At 38.5% G+C, this 14,280-nt stretch overlaps 1 protein-coding gene across 1 annotated transcript in view; it reads right to left on the bottom strand.

Moving 5' to 3' along the window:
- The window catches only part of pkd1l1 (polycystin 1 like 1, transient receptor potential channel interacting), a 48,024-nt gene that overhangs the window by 17,837 nt on the left and 15,907 nt on the right, over nucleotides 1-14,280 (bottom strand). Inside the window, 24 exon segments of the mRNA XM_088441849.1 lie at nucleotides 42-179; nucleotides 271-355; nucleotides 1,066-1,280; nucleotides 1,370-1,404; nucleotides 1,492-1,651; nucleotides 1,723-1,896; nucleotides 1,970-2,098; nucleotides 2,171-2,270; nucleotides 2,363-2,460; nucleotides 3,107-3,314; nucleotides 4,038-4,121; nucleotides 4,192-4,390; nucleotides 4,473-4,573; nucleotides 4,638-4,789; nucleotides 7,558-7,671; nucleotides 8,626-8,847; nucleotides 8,931-9,278; nucleotides 9,364-9,420; nucleotides 9,948-10,140; nucleotides 10,214-10,337; nucleotides 10,427-10,547; nucleotides 11,100-11,242; nucleotides 11,326-11,403; nucleotides 11,480-11,647. Of these exon segments, the coding sequence (XP_088297975.1) occupies nucleotides 42-179; nucleotides 271-355; nucleotides 1,066-1,280; nucleotides 1,370-1,404; nucleotides 1,492-1,651; nucleotides 1,723-1,896; nucleotides 1,970-2,098; nucleotides 2,171-2,270; nucleotides 2,363-2,460; nucleotides 3,107-3,314; nucleotides 4,038-4,121; nucleotides 4,192-4,390; nucleotides 4,473-4,573; nucleotides 4,638-4,789; nucleotides 7,558-7,671; nucleotides 8,626-8,847; nucleotides 8,931-9,278; nucleotides 9,364-9,420; nucleotides 9,948-10,140; nucleotides 10,214-10,337; nucleotides 10,427-10,547; nucleotides 11,100-11,242; nucleotides 11,326-11,403; nucleotides 11,480-11,647 (3,446 nt within the window).

Genomic DNA, 14,280 nt, shown 5'->3' with positions numbered 1-14,280 from the left:
GATCACAGATTATGTTGAAACTGGATGTTGTCATCCATTACCTTTTCAAGGTCTGAGCAGATCTCTGATTGAAGAGTAGTATTGATCTGTTCTTCTGCTTTAAAAATTATTCTGGTGGGTCTATGAAAGTCTGTTTTATTTCGGTACAAAATGGAGACAGCCATACCAACAGCAAGGATCTGCAGCAGCAACGTACTAGTATTGGGAACGTATTACTCAGAAATAAAGTAAAAACATGTTATTTATTAATAGGCAGAAATTGTGTTCTACCACAATTGGGTGGATCAGGAAGATGCATGAGAACAAGGAGATGAAGAAAGATTGCAACCAAAGTTCGAGTTTACTACTGCTGAATCTGATGAAAAAAAAAAAACACAACACTCACTGCTTACTCCATCCATCCTCATATTCACAATACAATTCCACCTTTTCTTACAGTATGTAGTAGCCAGACTGTATTTACGTTTATTAACTTGACTGCTAACTTGCCAGGCGTCTGTTAACATATGTCATTTATTAAGGACTAATAATGCTAATAATTTTGTCTTCATTGTTTTGATACAAATATATAAATGAAACTTATTTAAAATGTATGTTAAAATGAAAATTGATTATAATCAGTACTTTACACATTATTGACTAGGCCAGTGGCTGTCAAATCTTTTTTGGTCATGTAGCCCTTGTCAAATATTCTTTCAGCGAAATATCCCCTAACAGTCACAAAACATTTTTTAGATGGAAAAATGACTTAAAACAGATGCCATCCGTGTCTGACTTAATAAACTTTGGGAGTAGATTTGTTGTGTTTTTTTCTGGGCATATTTTATTGGGCAACTCCAAAAAACTATCATGTGTTACTGTATATTTCTGACTTTGTTGCATACACTTTTTGCAGAGGAACCTCACTTATAATTCATTTTCTGGCCAAAGTTTAAATGTTTAGCAGTGTGTATATACACCACAATAATTTAAATAAATATTTTGCAGAAGCTAATGTTGTTGAAGTTACATATAAGTCCTAAATTACAGAGTGATGACGTAAGGAATATTATAATGTGCAAATACCTGACTCCCAACAGTGCTGTGAGAAATATCCCAACAAAGGACAGAAGCAGGCACAGTGTCCAGGCTGCATAGTAACACCATAGCCGTGTCGGTCTCAGCTTGTAAAAAACGCTATGATATCTTCTGCGTCCAAGCCAGCCAGCCTGGTATAAAATGCCACCTTGATTTTCACCCTTGGAAAGGGTTTCTTCTTGAAGGCCAATATTTTCCGTATTCTATAACAAAAATGAAATCAGAATGTTTCTGTTTAGACAAAAGAGAAAATATAAGTCAAACATAGATAGCACACTATTTAAGATAGAACCTGATATTTCTTTTTGAAGGTATCATTGTTGGTCACTGTGAAAGCGTCAATGTAAAAAAGGAAAAAATAAGTCGAAGCAACTTGTAATGGAATATATTTTTCCATCATAAGGCAAACTTCACCTAGAATAGTCTGCATTCCTTCTTCTCTCGATAACTTAATTTCATGTAGTCTGAACAGGAACGTTATCAACATTCCCACAGGCAACGTCACTGCCACACTTAATGCTCCAGTTGTCAGAGACACAGCTGATAGAGCAGTAATCCCAGCATTAAAATGCAGCTGTAAAAAGAAAACTTGAAATTAAATACCAAATAAAACTCACACACAAAAATATCTGTTTTCTGACCCACCGCTTCATCCATTTGTGATATGATTAGTGCATTGACAAATGCATATCCCACAGATAGCAGCAGGCATACATTAAGTCTTTGTGTATGTGTGAATGGGTGAGGCTGAGGGCAGCTATACACAGACATCCATGTGTGGAAATCAGCCAGGTAGTCAGACAACATGAGACATAACATCTGCAGATATAGATACAAACATCATGAAGAAGATGAACTATATTGCATTATGGCCATCTTTTCATGTATTTACCTGAGTTAATCCTAGTCCATGAGTACAAACCCGTAGCATTCTCTCCACTTGGCCATCACCTTTGCTCACGGACAACCAGCACTGACTCACAAAGAGCCATGTTCTCTCCACCATGTTAACTCGTCCTACCTGGAGTCACACAAGTTTACAAAATGTGGCTGTCCAAAGTACAAACAACACAACAGGACACAGATGCCTTACCTCAGATACTTCCACCATTTTGAGGTATAAATCTGGTGAAGGCCCTGAATTGTCATGCCAGATGTGGATCCCCCACACCGGACCAAGGTGATCTGCTACACTGTGTGTATATATATATATATATATATATATATATATATATATATACACACACACACACACACACACACATACACACATTTGGACTCTAACCTGAGTATAAAGGTGTTTCTGGAGTTCTTCCTGAACAGAAGGCCGTTAAGTTCTCTTGTCTGTGAGATGCCGTAGCAACCATACAGCACTACGTAAACCTGGCAAATATGATTGGAAAATTCAAATTCCACTCGCACATGAAAGTATAGAGATTTGTTTGCTGACCTTATTTGCTTTTTTAACAAGTATGAAACAGTTAATATAGATGCCGCTTTTACATAGCATCTTATACTGTATATTATATTGGTGCTTCTCAATTATTTTTTGCAAAGCTGCCCATTAAAGAGAAAACATTGTGTGCCCTCCCACTCACCACAGTAGCTATGAACAAGACCATTATCTATAAAAATTAGTCACATCCCGTGCACCTCAATGTCCTCTTTTGTCCGCAGATGTATTGTACTTTGGTGTTTTTGAGTTGTTACTTCACATGTTGCATGCACCTTTTGTTATATAAACCCTTTTTGTTATCTCAGAGCTGGCTTCAGTGTCCCAGGGTTCCCATCTAGTTTGTCCTGGTCACAGTCATGACAAAATTGTCTCAGCATACATAAAATGTTACCCTTTTTAACATTATCAAACGCAAAGAGCAATATAATCAATTGTAAGTCAGGATGTGCATTGGGGGCTCAACCACTTAATTGGCCGGCTAAAATCCCACCACTCCCTATGAGACTGTTGTGTGAAAACAGTCATTCAGTAAAGAAGTTATTCAGAGTTTTAGAGTAACAAAAATGGTATTACTTTTGCACTTAGTCTGTATGCAGAGAAGAAGCTAGTGTGAATAGTAACAGCATAGAAGTATCGGTCCAGACGACAGTTGTCATTAAGGAAGTGGACTTGTCCATTCTCCTTGGAGATTATGTCTGCTTTCCTACATCCTACCAATACTGGGAAGTACAGGCACACACACAGCAGTAGGAAAACCGGGATGGTCACGTCATCCGACTCACTGAAAGGAAGAATAACACACATGACAAATGTTACACTGAATTATACATTGTACGTATACTCACAACAAATGAATCAAAAGATCTGTTATAAAAAAACCCATGTTAAATAAGGCTTTCATGTGTTAAACCATAACCATAATCCATCCATCCATCCTCTGAACCGCTTGTTCTCACAAGGGTCGCGGGCATGCTGGAGCCTATCCCAGATGTGTTTGGGCAGTGAACTGGTCACTAACCAATTGCAGGGCACACAAACAACCATTCATACTCCCAAACACACCTACGCAGTTTGGTTTTCAATATACTGGCAATGCATGTTTTTCTGAATGACATGCTAAGCAGTCTGTCACCATGTCATCAAAAAAAAAAAGTTAAAACATTTTTGATAATTTAACATTAATTTAACAAATATTTTAACAATGCATGAAGTTCTAAATAATCTCTCCACTATTGCTTTCCACTATTTCATTTGATATACTGAGTAATATTTAAGATGTTTTATGAAAGGATTTATAAAGAAAAAAAACAACAAAGGACTAACCAAACCAATCAGCCCTTCTAAAGATAAATGATTGTGTAGATCAAAAATCAAGGCAGACTTATTGTAATTGCTTTGTTGGGGAAGTCTCTCTTTACAGTTCTTATATCAGATCTTGCAATGTAAAATTTGGCCTGAAACTGAATTAACAATGTTCGTCTTAACCCCTGCAAAATAAAATCACCTGAGGAATAGGTCCGTGTCGTCTGCTTCATAGAAAATCTGAATTGGCTTGTAAATCACAGTTAGCGGCCGGAACTGGTCACAACTGGGACAGAAACAAAATGGCAGCCTCTAAACACCTTTAAGCGTGTAGACACGATTAGCCTTACACGTACCTGCAGTTGACAACATGGGTTCTGTCTGTTTGGTGTGTGCTGCATCCCAACTGCGTCCAGGCCCCCTTTAGACGCTCAAATGACAAGCATTGGCTAGTATCCACTGCCAGACTGTAATTGATCTGGCTGGTCAGGTGCTTGTAGTTGATTAGTTTACCAAAGTTAGAATTTAATAACGCTAAGTAGCTAACCCCTGGAACTGGATAGAATTGAAAATCAGTTCCATCCACAGTGATTTTAATTTGACGGCATGAAATCTGAACGTAGGAACAAAAAAATACCATTGAAATACGATGGTGGCAGGGTGATGCGAGTGGTGTTGGTCTCCCAGAGGTGGATCTTATACATGTGGTGCATGCTGGGAGTTGGCTTAGCAAACATCCTGCCACAAGAAAAGAGTCAATAATTATTTCAGATACAAAACATGCCACTGCAACAATAATGACCTGAAGAGCAGCATGACGGGAAATGGTCGGTTTGGTGGCTGAGTGAAAGTCACAGTCAACTGGATGGCCCGCTGTAACTGCTCCTGGGTGATGTTGAAACTGTGGTAGTTGATGCGGTTTTGCTGGAGAACATGCTCAGATGCAGATTCCTTCTATCAGACAGGTGGTCACATCAGCAGTAAAGTTAGTTGAAATCGATCTAGAAGATGTTATTTTACAAAGCAACGTTCTTTCATTCATCAGGTTTCTTTCAAAAACATGTCAGCAAAAAGAGGAATTTGTGAAAGAGTTTTTTTTTTCTACACTTAATTCCCTTTAAAGTAATACATAACAGATGGAGATAAAAAAAAATGGACAATGTTACAGCACTTAGACAATATTCTATTCCAAAGATCTAATCATGGAATTGGTCAACTGTGCTCTAGGACAGCAGTCCCCAACCACCGGTCCACAGACCAGTACCGGTCCGTGGATCAACTGGTACCGGGCCACGTGGGCTGCACCTGAAATAATGTTTTGGAAATTATTTAGTTAAAGAGTTCATGCGTTTGTGTTTGATCTTTGTTTTTTTGGCGCCGCTTCTGGCTGCTGTTGATATTACATACATAGTGAGAAGGATGATGTGGTTTTTAGAGCAGCCAGCAGCAGCAGCAGCATCCCCCCTCCCCCTGGTCCGTGGTGCTATTACATGGTGAGAACATACATTGTGAGAAGGATGATGTGGTCAGCACACCCCCAGTTCGCAATATAAATCTAAAGCGTTGACCGGTCCGTGGTGATAAAAAGGTTGGGGACCGCTGCTCTAGGATATCCAACGGTGGATACATCACCTTAGTGTAAGCAGTGTGTTTGTGTATCTTGTCCAAAGAGGACATGAGGAAGGCCTATAGTTGTGGTCAAAAGTTTACATACACTAGTGAAGAACATAATGTCATGGCTCTCTTGAGATTCCAGTTATTTCTAAGTCAGGACGTAGGTCATTCAAAGGTCATTCTAAAACCCTAATTCTAGTCTGATTTAGCCATTCAATTTCCACTTTTGATGTGTTTGCGGTCATTGTTGGAACACGCAACTGCGCCCAAGACCCAATCTTCAGGCTGATAACTTTTGGTTAACTTGAAGAATTTGAAAGTAATCCTTCTTCTATACTATCCCATTTACTCTCTGTAAAGCACTAGTTGCATTTGCAGCAAAACAATCTTACAGCAAAATACTATCACCACCATGTTTGACGGTAGGCATGTTGTACTTGGGGTTAAAAGCCTCACCTTTTCTCCTCCAAACATGTTACTGGGCATTGTGGCCAAACACCTTGATTTTTGTGTCTTCTGACCACAGAACTTTCCTCCAGTAGGTCTTATCTTTATCCATGTGATCGGCAGCAAACTTCAGTCGAGCCTTAAGGTGCCCCTTTTGGAGCAAGCGCTTCCTTCGTGGACGGCAGCCTCTCAATCCATGGAGATGCAAAACACGCTTGACTGTGGACACTGACATTTGTTTTCCAACAGCTTCTAATTCTTGGTGGATCTGCTTTTTGGTGGTTCTTGGTTGAATCTTCATCCTCCTGACCAATCTTCTCTCAGCAGCAGGTGGTAGCTTGCGTTTTCTTCCCGATCATGGCAGTGACGAAACAGTGCCATGCATTTTATACTTTCAAACAACAAAGCACTGTTGCTCTTGGGACCTGCAACTGCTTTGAAATGGATCTAAGTGACTTTCCTGACTTGTGCAAGTCAATGATTTGCTTTTTCAGATCCATCCTGAGATCCTTTGACTTTCCCACTGCAGCATTTGTGGGCGTTGACATTCAATGAGCCCTATTTAAATGGCGTCAGAGAAATCACCAGCTCTAGTCACTCATAATCACTCACAAGAAATTAAGAGGCCATGCTATGAAGCTTGTTTCACTGACACAACTTTCTAAGTCACCAAAATGGCTCATTCATGCTGCTGCATGTATATTTTTGACCCAGCAGATTTGATCAGTTTTTCTGCTCACCCATAATAAAGTCATAAAAGAACCAAACTTCATCAATTTCTTTTGTGAATCTGCTCCAATCACTCTATCAAAGAAAAATCAGAGTTGTAGAAATACATGGAAACTCGAGAGAGTCATGACATTATATTCTTTACAACTGTATATAAACTTTTGACCACAGCGTGTACTTTATTACAATTTTGATGAACGGACAACGATCCATCTTATTGGAGTTGGTGGACACTGGTTCATCACAAAGTTTCCCAGACAGGCACAGCTGGATGGAACAACAAGCTGTTGGTCTTCTACTACTACTCATGTAGCTAGTAGATCCATACGTAGTAGAGTCATACGTTATACTTGTGATGGTGTAATGATAATTAAGGCTATCTATCTATCTATCTATCTATCTATCTATCTATCTATCTATCTATCTATCTATCTATCTATCTATCTATCTATCTATCTATCTATCTATCTATCTATCTATCTATCTATCTATCTATCTATCTATCTATCAGCATCTACTAATTCCTTATTTTCATACACTTTGATTACAGTTTGAACCTTTTGGCTGCTGGGAACTGAAAATTGAGACCTTAAGGAGGTTGGTTTAATCAAAATTCCAATATGGACACCCCTGACATAAACGTCTATTTTCATTAATAACTTAAAACTATTCTCTGCAACAAGAGCCTGGTTTTGTGGAAAAGGGAACATCATGTTTTTTTCTTTTTTTTCTTAAACAGTCTGACTTCTAATCTTTGAAAAATAATATTGAACCTAAAAAAACAAAAAATCTGTGAAACACAGAGGCTGCTAAATTCACCTGTGTTATATGGCAAGGGAACATTGCAATGTTTAGGGAATAGTAACTAAGATGACATTTTATTTGAAACAAAAGTGAAAATAAAGCAAACTAGCTACAGTTATGTCACATACTTTGTCTTTTTTTGGGTTAATCTCCACAATGACTGGTTGAACAGTCAACCGAACTGAGATTTTTCTTCTCGTGCTGCATTTATACCATGTTAAGTCAACTATGGGTCCACTGATCTGCAAAACAGAAAATATCAAATGTTGTATGTCTTTGAGTAGATAAACTTGTACTGAACCGTGCTTCCAGAAAGTATTCACTTCACCATTTCCACGTATTGACATGTCTATCTATCAGCGTCTACTAATTCCTTATTTTTATACACTTTGACTACAGTTTGATTACAGTCTAATTCATAACTGTATTATATTTATCTCTTACATCAAAATTCTACACACAATACCCGATTATTACACTACGGAGAAAAATAACAGTTTTTTTTTCCATTTTCTGAATTTATTAAAAATAAGAAATCACAACAAGTAATCACAGCCTTTACTCAATACTCTGCTGATCCACCATAGGTTGCAATTACCGCTGCAGGTCTTTTTAAATAGGATGCCACAAGCTTAGCACAACTAACCTCAGGCAATTCTGCTCATTCTTCTTTGCAGTAATTCTTAAGCTCATCAGGTTAGAAGGGAGTCATCTGTGCGCAGCCATTTGTAGCCATTTTCACCCAATGGACATTTTCACCCTATCGTTCAGTTTAGATGGTCAGCCAGCTCTAGGAAGAACTGGTTCATTTATGAATATTGGAGGATTGCTTGTTGAGATCTTCCATGCAGCTGAAATGCCCATGCTTGATGTTTGCGTTCTCATATGCACAGTCAACTGTGGGCCCTTATAGACACATGTGTGCCTTTTCAAATGATGCCTAATCAACAGAATTAACCATAGGGGGACTTCAATTAAGCTACAGAAACATCTTATAGCTGATCGGTGGAAAAAGGATGCACCAGTTTTAAAGCTTCGTGGCAAAGGCTGTGAAAACTTATGTAAATATGATTTCTTAGTTTTCCACTCTAATAAATCCAAAACAATGTCCCCCAAAACTTTTTTTTTTTCCCCACATTGTAATTAGCGTTGTGAGTAGTTTCCAGATGCACTGTATATTGTCCCCTTCAGCTCACCCAGCTAGGATAGGGAGCCCTAGTCCAAGGTGAGTGCTTGAGTTCAGTAATAAGGCTGATCACACACTCTCCTTGAAGAGAATGGATTAGGTTTGCAGGTGTGTAAAAAACTGCAGAATCAGTGCCAATGACTTGTACTGATGCGTTCTGTTGTGCAATAAAGAGAGAAATAAGGCCGCTCCTGACTGTGTGCTCTTGGATTCTGCTCAACAAGGTGTGCTTCTGAAACAAACAAACCAAATAAAAGACAAAAAAACTTGATAACCAGTAAAGGAGATTAGCAATTCCAAAGTGTGACCTCTCACCAGGATGAGGTCAGAAGCAGTCTGTAGAATATTTTCAACAAGCTGCTCCAGCTTTTGTGTCCTATCTGTTTGCAAATCATCACTGAAAGAATCTGTAATGTCCTTTTCTGGGTTTAATCCAGCTAGTGTGTCTTTTGCCACTTTGCATGGAAAATGAGCAAAGTTAGTTGTTGGGGCTGCACCATCATAAGCAGTGGCAGCAGCTTCCAGGCTGTATGATAACACGGTGACCAGGATGTTAAGCATCCTATTGTCCAATTGGTACTGCTTCAGTGCACTGGCTTGAGAAAGATGTCTTGAGATGGACTTCACATGAGCAGCAACTTGACTGACACTCACCAATGTTACCTAAGAAGCATATTGTGACATACAGTATCAAATGCTTTTTCAGTCAATATGTATTAGTGTTCTTCTGAGGAAAACTTGAGCTTACCTGTCTTGTAACTTGTAAAAGATCTCTGAGAATGCCTATGTTGTCAACCATTGAGTCCTGACATCAAAAAATGTTTGAATGATGTCAAAAATGGAGCAAAAAAAATATACAACATACAATCGTTACATTTCATGTTTATATAAAAGTCTGAAGGCATGACTAGTTTAGCTGTTTAATCATTACATGCAATTGACAGTGCAGATAAAGAAGATACATTTATTATGATCCAAAATTTGCAATAATCTTAATCATTGCTTTGAAAAATAGAATTTGATCAAGAAAAAAAATAATCAGGCAGCTCTATGGAGAGAAACAGATTTCTTGACAAGAGCCTAAAATTCTGGATATTTTAAATAATCCTAAATTTAACAAAGTCTCAAAATGGTTAATTGATTATCAAAAATATTTATCGATGAATGTGATAATTGATTAGTTGTCGATTAATCAAGTAATTGTTGCACTGCTAAAATATTTGCTGACCTACTATTTCGGCTTGCCAAGACATATTGCAACATTAGGGGGTAAATATTCTGTACTTGATACTTTTGTTCATATAGTATGTGTGTTGTGTTGTCAGTGTGTACCCGGTCACTACTTTCCAGCTCGCACATAGTGCAAATGAGCACACTGCGCAGATGACATTGAGTGTGGTGGTCTGCCTGGCTGTCTATGCTGAGTCTATTCAGAATACTGGACAACAGACCAACATAGTTGCAGATCTCTTTGCTGTTTCCAAGCACAATCAAAGCAGACAGGTTCTTCAGTCCTGATTGGTACCTGAAAATAGAAGAAAAAAAAACGGCTTAGGTCAAAAAAAAAAAGTTTAAATATTTAACATTGTAGAGCTTACAACTCCACATCAGGCTTGTGGGAGGAAACATCTCTGAAGAAGCTGGGCCGGACTTGGATAGTTACAGGGCAAACTTTGGTGGATGATCCGTACAAGCTGCTTCTGATTTTTGTGTATACAGTTACTATAAAAATATAAGTTAATCAACCGGTCAAGAACATGCACGACCCATGTCAGTCATGTACCTCAGATCAATTTGACCTCATGTGTTACCTTTATAATCATCACTGGGGTCTCCAGATGGAAGTCTAAAGTAGTACTGGAAGTTTCTTCCTTGGTACAACATTCTGGGAGGTTTGCTCCCAACACTGAAGCTGTATTCGTAGAATAGGTCCTTCAAAACACATGTGCGCACACGCACACAGACACACACACACGCACACACGCATAGGACTTTTGAAAAATACGGTGTAAAACAAGCAATTAAAAGTGTGTTTTATTTTTGAGTAGCCAGTAGAAAAGTGACTTTTGGACTTTATCTATCCATCCATTTTCTATAGCCGCTTATCCCAACAGGGTTCGCAGGCTTGCTGTCGCCTATCTCAGCTGGCTTCGGGCAGTAGGCGGGGAACACCCTGAACTGGTTGCCAGTCAATCACAGGGCACACAGAGACAAACAACCAATCACACGCCCAATCACACCTAAGGACAATTTAGTATGTCCAATTCACCTGCCAGAGAGAACCCATGTGGGCTAGGGGAGAACATGCAAACTCCACACAGGAAGGCCGGAGCCAGATGGATTTGAACTGTGAGGCGGACGTGCTATTCACTGCGCCACCGAGCCGCCCCCTTTTGGATTTTATGTTCTTTATCATTTTTGATTCCTTAGCTAAAAACTGAAAACAAGCATGAATCACCACCAATGTTGTGTTTGTGCTTTTACCTCTCGCCCTGAGGAGCAGAAGATGCCAAAATGTGTGTGCAACTCCACCCCTTTGCTTGGTTGCACTTGGCATGCTATTCCTTTAGGAATGGGCTTTGTTCTCAGGAACAACTGAGTACATCCCAAAACTCTACCCTGAAACTCTTTGTTTAAAAAAAGAAAGAGCACATAGTGTTCGGCATTCATTTATTTGAGCAAAAATGTCCATGATAAATGAAGGACTTACTTGCGATGGCCTCCAGCATGTACATGTTGCCTGGCTTCAGGCTGTAAGGTTTGAAGCGGAGCAACGCAGAAGAAAGTCCTCCAAAATTGTGAAAGGCTAGCGTTATGACAAACTGATCGAGCCAATAAGAGGACATTTTCCATGTGTTTCATACCTGTGTAGGTGTAGAATGCAAATAGCCCCGCCTCTATTGGGTGTCGAGGGAGGTCAATCAAGGTTTTCTTCCGAATAACCTGCCGGAGCCTGGACTCCATCAGATTGCTTCCCTCAGGGTCATGGGAGACTGAGTGTTCATCTGAACTCAATGACTGAATATTCATACCTAATAGTGCATACTTTTGAGTATATGGCCAGAACACTAGGTAGAAATGTACAATCTAAATAACATAATTGTCACAACATCAAACAAATCTTGTTAAAAAGGTGTTTGTTTAACATTCTATGTATTTGTTACTGTGAGTGTAGTTTGACCTGGTGTAAAACCTTTGTGGCTCACAATGAGTGATGATTCCGTTTTAACAGTAGTGAGGCGTCAGGGCCAGTAAAGCCTTCTCTGCTAGCCTAAAATAACTCGATATTATCATAACTGTAATAAAGTATAATAATTACAATAACTATATTAAAAGTCAATTTATATTTTACATTTATTTTTACTAAATATATTTATTTTATAGATAAAATTATTCTCCATATTCTGTTCTTTTCATGTCATTTTATTTCCATTTGGTCACGCTCCTTGCAGTGCTGTAGTTTTGTAGCAATTTTTACACTGGAAGGCCGGAGCGAACTTGATTTAACTTGAACTCTGGACTCTGAACTGTGTGACGGACATGCTAACCACTCTTCCACATATATAGTAATTACAAAAATAATAATACCAAATTCATTCGTAAAGTTTCAATATTTGAAGATGTTTTGACTAAAGCTTACCGGTTCAGTAATTACAACTATGTATTTTCCTAATGAATATTTCTAATAAGCTTTTATTTTGTGAGAGATATCTTCATAAGAAAATGAGCGCTCACTTTCCGGCACTCTTGATGGCGGAACAGATTGCGAGGTGCGGCATGGAGCAAGACTGTTTGTAATGAAAGATAAGGTGCGTACCAAATACAATGTCCTGGAACTTATGTGAGTAACCCACGAATAAAGACTATGTGCACCCCTGTATGTATATAAGTGGTACTTAGGTATCATTGTACCAGAGGTACCAGAGAAGGAAAACTAATAGTTTTGGGGCTCATTCAATCATTTAGCAAAGGAGGACAATCTTGTCCGTGTGGAGTGATTTTTCTTTGCAAATTTAGGTGTAGATCAGGTTCTATTTCCTGTTGGTGCTTTCTGAATGATATATTTGACCACGGCACATGGAGGCAGATCAGAACTTTCAAGTCCTGTGTAAAGTTGACGGACCGTAGCCATATATACCATATATATTTATTTATTTATGTGTGTGTGTGTATATATATATATATATATATATATATATATATATATATATATATATATATATATATATATATATATATATATATATATGCGACCTGGAATACTGAGTTTTTTCATCCCCTCTTTGTGACATTTTCCCGGATCTGCGCCCAAAACAACTTACGACTCCCTAAGAGGGTCTGCTATTGGTCGGCGTCACGGTTTCCAAAGTGGCGGAACGTTAAAGCTTTGTTCACCTGTGAGTACTTACCAAAATGTATTTATAGTGTATTTTAGTGCTTAATTCAAACTGGAATTGGTCAGCCATGGGTCCCAAGATTTCTAGTGATGTTAAGTGAGAAGATGATTTCTTTGGAAATGAAGCTGGAGATAATCAAGAAATAGGAAGAAGGCTAAGCTTAGCTAGGCTACCCTCTCTATTGAACATGGCCATTACAATCTCCTACGACACTCAAAGGTAAAAAAAAATGGCGGAACGATAAGCTTTGTTCAATTGTGAGTGGTTACAAAACCGTATTTATAGTGGATTTTACTGCTTAAGTCAAAGTTCAGAAGGTTAGCCATGTGTCCCAAGATTACGAGTGATTTTAAAGAGAAAAGTAAGACGATGATTTATATGGAAGCGATGCTGGAGATGACGCTTATTAGGGAATATAGGCACTCAAAGGTAAATAAATCCTTTCTATATTTTTTATTTATGATGTTTTCTGATTGTATACATGTATATTATATATAAGTGGCACTCACTATATGATTTTGATACCAATTTTTAATATGTATGTACAATTTTTACGGTTTTACTTGGGGTTTTACACACATTTGGTATTGACATAGGTTTGGATTGCTGCCATACGGCAAATTCGCGTTACGATCCCAACTGCGGAACAGTTAATCTAGTAAACTGGGGGCCCACTGTATATATATTTTTTATATATGTTCTTTTTATGTCATATCCATTTGGTTACGCTCCTTCCAGTGTTGTAATTTTAGGTTAGAGGCTTTAGCCAATTAAAATTCAGCTAACTTTTGTCGCCAGGCTGTATGAATTCTGACTGCAAACAGACCTATTTGAGGGGCAAGCTACAGTTGTAGGCCTTCTGTACTGTGTGCAAAGACATATGTGCAGTGTGCAAAGACATAAGTGAACGGACCCATATAATTAGTTGCGATAGCCAATGGAGTCATAAGGTGGCCCTCTAGAAGCTTGTTGAACGTGACGTGAATGGATGCTCTCGGCAGGGAGGCAGTGCTATGTTGATCAACTGTGTTTAACGTTGGAAGTCGTAAATTAAGTTATTTAAAAGAAAAACAAAAATCATGTTGCTCAATCAAGCGAACTGTGTTGCTTGGGTGATCTGCACTGAAGGCGTAGCATTCAGCAAAGCCAGACCCACAGACATTTAGCAGAAAAATCTAATCTATTCACTATGCGGCTTTCAGCATTGCCATCCATGTCACTCGAAAAGGATTTCTTTTTGGAAATGAAACGCATAGACAAACAAAACA

Source organism: Hippichthys cyanospilos, chromosome 19 (genome assembly GCF_059441005.1).
Source record: "Hippichthys cyanospilos isolate Australia breed blue-spotted pipefish chromosome 19, RoL_Hcya_1.0, whole genome shotgun sequence".
NCBI classification, from domain to species: domain Eukaryota; kingdom Metazoa; phylum Chordata; class Actinopteri; order Syngnathiformes; family Syngnathidae; genus Hippichthys; species Hippichthys cyanospilos.
The sequence above is the reverse complement of the archived record's forward strand: the minus strand, read 5'-3'. Positions and strand labels throughout refer to the sequence as shown.